At 49.2% G+C, this 10,092-nt stretch overlaps 1 protein-coding gene across 1 annotated transcript; it reads right to left on the bottom strand.

Annotated features, from left to right (window-relative positions):
* Nucleotides 1-304: 304 nt before the first annotated feature.
* On the bottom strand, nucleotides 305-1,264 carry LOC148165132 (olfactory receptor 10H2-like). The gene has a single exon (XM_088022298.1). The coding sequence runs from the start codon at nucleotides 1,262-1,264 to the stop codon at nucleotides 305-307; it is 960 nt and encodes a 319-aa protein (XP_087878424.1).
* Between the last annotated feature and the right edge of the window lie 8,828 nt (nucleotides 1,265-10,092).

Below are 10,092 nucleotides of genomic sequence, written 5' to 3'. Positions count from 1 at the left end.
GTGGTGATGATCACATAACTCTGAATATACTATAGACCAATTGAACTGTGTACTTTAAATGGGTGAATTATATGGCATGTGGATTATATCTCAAGAAAGCTGTTTGATTACAAATAAAACTAATAGCCAAGACACAAACCAAGGGAGGAAGAAGAAGAAAAGTTCACATTTATTGAGCACCTGCTATGTCATAGAGGTTGTCACACGTCTTTTTACCAATCCTACTAGGTAGACATTGTAATCCTACAGGTGAGGGTATGGTCATCCTTCTACCTTCTTCTAAAACCACCTTCACACTGGCCACTTAGATGCTGGAGGGATAGAGTTTGCTGAGGAAGGTCTTCTTCATGGCAGTCTTCAGCTCCTTGTTCCTGAGACTGAAGATGATGGGACTGAGGAAGGGTGTGAGGACCGTGTACGTGATGGCCATCAGGGTGTTGCTTTTGTGGGAGTGCAGACCCTTGGGCTTGAGGTAGATGATAGAAGCAAAGCCATAGTGCACAATGACCACAATAAGTTGGGACACACAGGTGGAGAAGGCTTTGTGCCGGCCCTCAGCAGACGGGATCTTCAAGATGGCAGCCACAATTAAGGTGTAGGAGAGGAGGATGAGCAGAAAGCAACCCAACAAGTTGGTGATGCACACCAGGCCCACACCCAGGGCTACTACTGGTACATCAGTTCCACAGGCCAGCTTCAAGAGAGAAGGCACATGACATCCAAAATGCTGGATCTCATTGGGTCCACAGAAGGTGAGGTGAAAAATGGCTGTGGCCACCACCAGCCCTATGACAGAGCCACCAGACCAAGAACAGGCCACCAGGCAGGCGCAGCCACGGGGGCTCATGAGTACGTTGTAGCGCAAGGGGTGGCAGATGGCCACATAGCGGTCGTAGCCCATGACGGTGAGCAGGAAGGAGTGGGTGAAGCCGAACGTGAAGGAGAAGAACATCTGGCTAACACAGGCTGCAAAGGCGATGGTGCGGTGTGTGGAGAGCAGGTCGGCCAGCAGGCGCGGGGTGATGGACAAGGTGTAAAGGATCTCGGAGATAGACAGGGCACACAGGAAGAGGTACATGGGCATGTGCAGGCCACGTTCACTCCAGACAGTGGCCATGATGAGCAGGTTCCCAAGCAGGGTGAACAGGTACATGAGCAGGAACAGCAGGAAGAAGACGGGCAGGAGACGTGGTGGGAAGGTGGAGAAGCCCACGAGGATGAATTCAGACACGGAGCTGTGGTTTAGGTCCAGCGTGGTGGCCATCACTGGGTGGGGAGAGAGGGAAGGCGGCCTGGTGGGCACAAGTTCTGGGTCCATGCTGAGCCTGGCTCAGGAGGACTTCCCCGGGGGTGAGGGGCCATCACCCTCCACACCATGGCCAGTCCCTCCATGACCTGCTGCTCATGATGACTGTCAGCACTCCTGGGAGCTGCTTGGGGTTCACAGAAGATCGTGAGCCTCAGTTGTGTAATGCAGGCCCTGGCGCATAGTAAGAACGCTGTAAAAAATAATACTGATAATAATAATTACAACTACTGTTATTACTGTCATTGGCTCCATGCACAACCACCCGGCTTTCCTGCCTTTGAGCATGCTGGCCACTCCATGCTTCTCTCCATCTCTGTGATTCCAAATCCTTCCTGAATTTTAAGTGCAAGCGACACCCTGATTGCTATCTTCAGCTGGAGGTCACCGCTTCTGTGTGGCATGGAGAGGATGTAGGCTCTGGTTAATTCTCAGCATTATCCCTTACTGGCTCACTGGGAACATGGAATAATCATCTTCGTTCCACAGGGCTGTAGTGGCACTTAGGTGAGGTGATGCACGTTCAGCTCTTAGCTACTATTGTTGTTGTGTGGTCTAACTTGTGTGAGTCCCCCACAAGGGTGTGGCACTGACCAGCATTACCAGAGTCACATTCTCTGGCCCCTGCTAGGCACTCTATCTCTGGTCACTCACCGATGCTCTTCTCTGAATCCCCTTCCCTCTCCTCAAGCCCTACCCACTCTCCTGTCCCCAACCTCCTGCTTTGTGGAGCAACCAAGGCTCGCAGCTGTGGGTTCTCTCATATCCTTCCCCGAGTGGCAACTGACTCACATCTGCCCCAGCTCCCCGTGAGGACAGCTCTCCTTCCAAGCAACTGCTCCAACCAGTGTTACCGCTCTGTCTTTCTGTCTATCTTTCTTCCTCTCTCTGCCATCGACAGCCTTGATGCAAAAATGCAACACCTCTTTAAAAATGCAGGATGGACCAACAGATGAATGGATAAACAGAAAGTGGTATCCATATGATGGAATATCTTTTAGGCATACAAAAGCATGAAGTACTGAACATGCTACAACATGGATGAACCTCGAAGGCAATATGCTGAGTGGAAGAAGCCAGCCACAAAGACCACATATTGTATGATTTCATTTATTTGAAATATCCAGAATAGGTAAACTCATCAAGACAGAAAGCCTATTAGCAGTTGCCAGGAAATGGGAGTAGGGGGCAATGGGGAGTGACTGTTAAATGGGTTGCAGATTTCCTTCTGGGGTGGTGAAATCTCTTGGAACTAAATACAGGTGTTGGTGGCACAATATTGTGGATGGTTAAATGGCACCGAGTTGTGCCATTTAAATGGCAAGGAGGTAGAGAAATTAGAACTCTGCGCATTGTTGGTGGGATTGCACAGTCGTACAACAGCTGCGGAAAACAGTATGAATGGTCCTCATAAAATTAGAAGTAGAACTACCTATGCCTCAGCCATCCCACTTCTGGATATATATGCAAAAGTGGCAAAAGCAGGGTCTGGAAGAGATATTTGCACACTCCTGGTCATAGAAGCACTAGTCACAATAGCCTTGAGATAGAAAAAAAACCCAGTGTCCATTGGTGGATGGATGGGTAAACAAGATGTGATATATCCATACAAGGGAAGAGCATTCAGCCTTGAGAGGAAGGAAATCCTGTCACATGCCACAACGCGAATGAACCTTGAGAACATTATGCTACGTGGAATCAGCTAGTCGCCCAAAAAGGAGAAATCCTGTACGATCCCACTTATGTGAGGTATCTAGAGCAGTCAAATTCATAGAAACAAAGTAGAATGGAGGTTGCCAAGGACTACAGGGAGTGGGAAACTGCAAGTTTTGTTTAATGGGTATAGAGTCTCTGTTTTGCAAGATGAAAAGAGTTCTGCAGATCTATTACGCAACAATGTGAATATCCTTACCACCACCGGAACTACATACTTAAAAATGGTTAAGATAATAAATTTTATGTCATGTGTTTTTTACACATCAAAGTACGAACACATGCAGCGTCGTAAATGAACCTTGAAAACATTATGCTATGTGAAAAAAGAGCCAGGCATGAAAGGTTGTCTGAACAAAAGTTTGTCTGATTCCGGTAATATGAAATACCTAAAATATGCAAATTCGTAGACACAACAAGCATATTAGGGGTTGGGGGGAAGCTGGAGCCTGGGCAGGGGGCAAGGGGGAAGTGACTACTAATGAAGGCAGTGTTTCCTTTTGGGGTGATGAGAATATTTGGCAACTAGAAAGGGGTGATGGTTGCACAACATTGTGAATGTGCTAAACACCAATGATGTGTAACTTCAAAATGCTTAATTTTATATCATGTGAAATTGCCCCATTTTTTTAGAAAGCAGAACATACCCTCCTCGGTCCTCCTCTACCTCTGTGCTGTCTCCCCCTTGGTTCACAGCCCAGCCTGTCCCCAGAAAGGGAGAGAGTGAGTGCCTAGGGCCAGAGGGGAGATCAGGGAGGAAGAACCCACCACCTGCCCTTAAGCTTTCCTGTGCCTTCCAGGGCAGCCACTGAGCCTCCGCCCAGGTGTGTGTGAGAGCAGAAGAGGAGGCACCTCAGAACAGCTCTCCTCAGGGGTGGGCGGCCTCCCGTTCTTACAGACTGGCATCTGGGTGCCCCCTGTGTCTCACAAACACCTACATGTGGGTGTGCCCCCACACCTCCACATACCTGCATTCCACTTCCCACCCCCCCCAACACACACACAGACACACACGCACAGCTGCCTTAAGCTCTACACCGATAGGCACACAGCAGGCCCACATGCACCTGCAGCTCAGGATCAGACCCGCTCACTCACACGGAGGCGGAGACCCCACCGCGGGGATGGACCCAGCACACAACTCCAGAGTCGCGGCCACAGGCACCCCTGCAGGTGCACACAGACGTACACTCTCAGAGCACGACACAGCAGAAGCGGGAAGATGGTGACTACCGCCGGTGTCCCTGACAGACACCCTTCACGCTAAGATCTGCAGCGATAACCAGGAAGCACACAGGACCTGGATGCAGGATTCCTGAATTTGAGGCATCCGCCCACGAACTGTTTCCTTCAAACTTCGTTCAGCGGGGTTCTGGGTCCCAAGAGCCACCCCCACATTCTTATTACCCACAGTCTTTCCCCGCAACCCGCGCTTGCATCACCTCCTCCCGAAAAGCACCCAGGGGCGCACACTCGCCTCCGTTGGTGGCGGCGGCGGGGAACTGTCTGGGGGCGTCGCAGAGGAAGCCCTGGGTCCCCTCACTCACGCTCGACACCGGGAGCTCAGAAGCGGGGTGGGTAGGGCGGGAGGCTGCGCCTGCACTTTATCTAGCTGTACTCCAGTGGCATTCCACAGGCTTCCCAGGGGAGGTAGGCAGCAGAGGCAGGTTGTGGGCGGGGCCACCCTCAGGGCCCAAGGCAGGTGGGGTGGGGGGCGGGTTGGCGGAGGTTGGGGCGGGCCCTCAGGGAGACTTCCAGAGGCTTCCCTGAGATTAGCCCAGAGCAGTACATGCAGCCTCCAGACCTTTCCTGAGGCCTCCCAGCCCGGCTGTGCAGAGGATGGTTAAGGCAGGAGAAGGCGGTGACAAGACTGCCTCTAACTGGACAGCGGAAGGAATACAAAAGGAGGCTGGAGCCCCTCCCCTACTCTCTGAGCATACTCCTCTGTTCTCATGCATGCTGGACTATGGACACTGCATTCTCAAAGCTCAAGTCCATCCACACGCCACAAACAGGCACCCCTGGGCCATCCCAGAGAGGACAGCACAGGTTTCCCAGAGCTGGGTGGGGAAACCCTGGGTCCCAGCCCCTGGGAGTGGTCCAGAAGAGGGGCTGCTGTCTGGCCTCCACAGAAGCAGAGGTGCGGGGGAGGGGCCCCTGAGGTGGGATCTCTAAAGCATGGCCCTGCTCTGGGCCCAGGCTGCCCCAAGCTGAGGACTGAGGACGGAGGGAGGGGGCAGTGCCAAGGCGTCACAGCCCCCAGCAGCCAGGCTTGCCTTGCTCTCGGGCCACAGTGCAGCTCAGTGTCTACTCTCCCCACTCCTCGTGTTCTCAGGTCCAGGCCCCCCGCCTGGTGTGAGCACATATGACCTAGAAGACAGCACCCGCCCTTGAATTAGTTTCCTGGGGCTGAGGAGACAAATTGCCACACACTGGGTGGCTCAAAAAACCAGAAATATGCTCTCTCCCAGGTCTGGAGGCCAGGTGTCAGCAGGGTAGTTCCTTCTGGAGGCTCTGGGGGAGGATCAGCCCTATGCCTCTCTCCCGGCTTCTGGCGGCTGCCAGCACCCATGACGGCATCATTCCCATCTCTACCTGAGTCTTCACATGAACTTCTCCTTGTGTCTGTATGTCTTCTCCTCTCCTTATAAGGGCCCCAGTCATTAGACACCAGCAGTTAGGGGCTCAACACCCAGGATGATTTCATCTTGAGATCCTTATCTAATTACACCTGTAAAGACCCTATTTCTTTTTTTTTTAAGATTTATTTAGTTATTTATTTGACAGAGAGAGACACAGCGAGAGCAGAAACACAAGCAGGGGGAGTGGGAGAGGGAGAAGCAGGCTTCCGCTGAGCAGGGAGCCCGATGCTGCGGGGCTCGATCCCAGGACCCCGGGATCATGACCTGAGCCGAAGGCAGACGCTTAACGACTGAACCACCCAGGCACCCCAGTAAAGACCCTATTTCAAGCAAGGTCACATTCTGAGGTTCCAAGTGGACATGCATTTCTGAGCAACACTATTTTAACCCACTATACATCCCTCCTGATTCAGTTCTCTGCTTTGGCTCTGACCTCTACACCTGCTTCCTACATAACATCAGAGGGATCTTGCTAAACAAAGCACATTCCATCCCCCCCCCCCCACCTTGCTTGGAACCAGCCATGGCTCCCTAGTCCCAGATGCTTCCCTGCGGCCAAAACTCTGGTCCTTGTTAGCCTCTCCAGTTTCGCCTCTCAGCTTGCCTCTCACTCTTCCAACACAACACCCCCACTTTGCATCTCTAGGCTGAAATGAGATGGGAGCATGTTCAATTTCTTGAGGGTACCAGACTCTCTCATCCCCAGGTCCCACTGCATCCCTCATGCCCCACTCCCATCTGCTTCAATCAACCGGTCTCAGGTCACATGCCACCCTCCGGGAAGTCTATCCTGCATCCCTGCACCCCAGACTTGGGGTCTCTGACTACTAGCTTGCCCTGTAGTCACCCATCACATGGTGCTGTCATCACCTGGCTATGGGTCTGTGTCTCCCACTAGACTTCGACAGACCTCCTGAGGGCAGAGATGGCATCTCACTGGGAGCATGCTGTGTTCCCAGCACCCAGAAAGGTAAAAATTAAATGGAACAATAAATACTCAATAAAATGCTTTAAAGAAAACAGTGAAGGAAGGATATGCACAGTGCTGTGAGACCCTACAGTGCAGGTGGGAAAGGAGGTAGGTGACATCTGAGCTGAACTCTGAAGGATGAACAGTCCCCAGCACATGGCGTCAGGGAGGGAACGGCAGGCAGAGGAACCAGCATGAGCAAAGGCATGGAGAAGTGCCCAAAATGGGGTCGGGGGAGGCTGGGAAGTCAGATGGGGTCACAATGTGAAGGGACTTGGAGGCACCTTGGATCCAGCCCTCTGGGGCCCGAGGGAGAGTGGGCTGGAAGGAGGTGCCCGCCTGGACTGAGGGTCCCGACAACACTCTCCTCTAAGCTCTAGCCCACTGGTACAGTGGAAGACCCAGAATGTGGGGGCAATCTGTTGGGATTTCCTGGCACAACTCAAGTCCGGAAAGGACATCACAGAAACAGATGTTCAACCAAGAAATGAATTCAGGACTAAGGAGAAAGAGCTTTTGTTGCTGCTTCTGGATGCCCAGAAAGGTCAGCATATAAAGCTAAGGTCACAGAAGGGGGTCAATAGTAAGCCAGGAGATGGAGTGAGGCCAAGATCTCAGTTCAGCTGCATCTTGCAGCCCTGCCTGGAGGGGGCGATGTGACCCTGGAGATGTGGCTTGGCCTCTCTGGGCCTCACTTTTTCTTTTATGAAATGGGGCTGAATGATTAGAAGAGACACAATGTGTGTAAAGAGCCTGGCACGGAGTAGGTGCTTGGTCGAGGAGAACACTCCCCCCTCCCGACAATGCCCATTTCTTTTTTTTCTTTAAATTTTTTATTGTTATGTTAATTACCATACATTACATCATTAGTTTTTGATGTAGTGTTCCATGATTCATTGTTTGTGCATAACACCCAATGCTCCATGCAGAATGTGCCCTCTTTAATACCCATCACCAGGCTAACCCATCCCCCCACCCCCCTCCCCTCTAGAACCCTCAGTTTGTTTTTCAGAGTCCATCGTCTCTCATGGTTCGTCTCCCTCCCCCCCAATTTACTCCCCTTCATTCTTCCCCTCCTGCTATCTTCTTCTTTTTTTAAAAAACATATATTGCATTGTTTCAGAAGTACAGATCTGTGATTCAACAGTCTTGCACAATTCACAGCGCTCACCATAGCACATATCCTCCCCAATGTCTATCACCCAGCCACTCCATCCCTCCCACCCCCACCACTCCAGAAACCCTCGCTTTGTTTCCTTAGATTAAGAATTCCTCATATCAGTGAGGTCCTATGATACATATATTTCTCTGATTGACTTATTTCACTCAGCATAACACCCTCCAGTTCCATCCACGTCGTTGCAAATGGCAAGATCTCATTCCTTTTGATGGCTGCATAATATTCCATGGTGTATATATACCACATCTTCTTTAGCCATTCATCTGTCGATGGACATCTTGCCTCTTTCCACAGTTTGGCTATTGTGGACATTGCTGCTATAAACATTGGGGTGCACGTACCCCTTCGGATCCCTACATTTGTATCTTTGTGGTAAATATCCAGTAGTGCAATTGCTGGATCGAATGGTAGCTCTAGCTTCAACTGTTTGAGGAACCTCCATACTGTTTTCCAGAGGGGTTGCACCAGCTTGCATTCCCACCAACAGTGTAGGAGGGTTCCCCTTTCTCCACATCCCCGCCAACATCTGTCGTTCCCTGACTTGTTAATTTTAGCCATTCTGACGGGTGTGAGGTGGTATCTCATTGAGGTTTTGATTTGGATTTCCCTGATGCCGAGCGATGTTGAGCACTTTTTCATGTGCCTGTTGGCCATTTGGATGTCTTCTTTGGAAAAATGCCTGTTCATGTCTTCTGCCCATTTCTTGATTGGATTATTTGTTCTTTGGGTGTTGAGTTTGATAAGTTCTTTATAGATTTTGGATACTAGTCCTTTATCTGATATGTAATTTGCAAATATTTTCTCCCATTCTGTCGTTTGTCTTTCGGTTTTGTGGACTGTTTCTTTTGCTGTGCAAAAGCTTTTTATCTTGATGAAATCCCAATAGTTCATTTTGCCCTTGTTTCCCTTGCCTTTGGCGATGTTTCTTGGAAGAAGTTTCTACGGCTGAGGTCGAAGAGGTTGCTGCCTGTGTTCTCCTTTAGGATTTTGATAGACTCCTGTCTCACATTTAGGTCTTTCAACCATTGGGAGTCTATTTTTGAGTGTGGTGTAAGGAAATGGTCCAGTTTCATTCTTCTGCATGTGGCTGTCCAATTTTCCCAACACCGTTTGTTGAAGAGACTGTCTTTTTTCCATTGGACATTCTTTCCTGCTTTGTCAAAGATTAGTTGACCATAGAGTTGAGGGTCCATTTCTGGGTTCTCGATTCTGTTCCATTGATCTATGTGTCTGTTTTTGTGCCAGTACCATACTGTCTTGATGATGACAGCTTTGTAATAGAGCTGGAAGTCCGGAATTGTGATGCCGCCAGCTTTGCTTTTCTTTTTCAACATTCTTCTGGCTATTCGGGGTCTCTTCTGGTTCCATACAAATTTTAGGATTATTTGTTCCATTTCTTTGAAAAAAGTGGATGGTATTTTGATGGGGATTGCACTGAATGTGTAGATTGCTCTAGGTTAGCATTGACATCTTCACAATGTTGGTTCTCCAAATCCATGAGCATGGAACGTTTTTCCATTTCTTTGTGTCTTCTTCAATTTCTTTCCTGAGTATTTTATAGTTTTCTGAGTACAGATCCTTTGCCTCTTTGGTTAAATTTATTCCTAGGTATCTTATGGTTTTGGGTGCAATTGTAAAATGGGATTGACTCCTTGATTTGTCTCTCTTCTGTCTTGTTGTTGTGGCTAGGACTTCTAATACTGTGTTGAATAGCAGTGGTGAGAGTGGACATCCCTGCTGCGTTCCTGACCTTAGGGGGAAAGCTCTCAATTTTTCCCATTGAGAATGATATTCGCTGTAGGTTTTTCATAGATGGCTTTTATGATATTGAGGTATGTACCCTCTATCCCTATACTCTGAAGAGTTTTGATCAAGAAAGGATGCTGTACTTTGTCAAATGCTTTTTCTCCATCTATTGAGAGGATCATATGATTCTTGTTCTTTCTTTTGTTAATATATTGTATCATGTTGATTGATTTGCGCATGTTGAACCAACCTTGCAGCCCAGGGATAAATCCCACTTGGTCATGGTGAATAATCCTTTTAATGTACTGTTGGATCCTATTGGCTAGGATTTTGGTGAGAATTTTTGCATCCATGTTCATCAAGGATATTGGTCTGTAATTCTCCTTTTTGATGGGGTCTTTGTCTAGTTTGGGGATCAAGGTAATGGTGGCCTCATAAAATGTGTTTGGAAGTTTTCTTTCCATTTCTATTTTTTGGAACAGTTTCGGGAGAATAGGTTTTAATTCTTCTTGAAATGTTTGGTAGAAATCCCCTT

Source organism: Eumetopias jubatus, unplaced genomic scaffold (assembly GCF_037043125.1).
Source record: "Eumetopias jubatus isolate StellerSeaLion01/CBP00866 unplaced genomic scaffold, mEumJub1_p1.0 scaffold_1, whole genome shotgun sequence".
In the NCBI taxonomy this organism is placed as follows: Eukaryota; Metazoa; Chordata; class Mammalia; order Carnivora; family Otariidae; genus Eumetopias; species Eumetopias jubatus.
The sequence above is the reverse complement of the archived record's forward strand: the minus strand, read 5'-3'. Positions and strand labels throughout refer to the sequence as shown.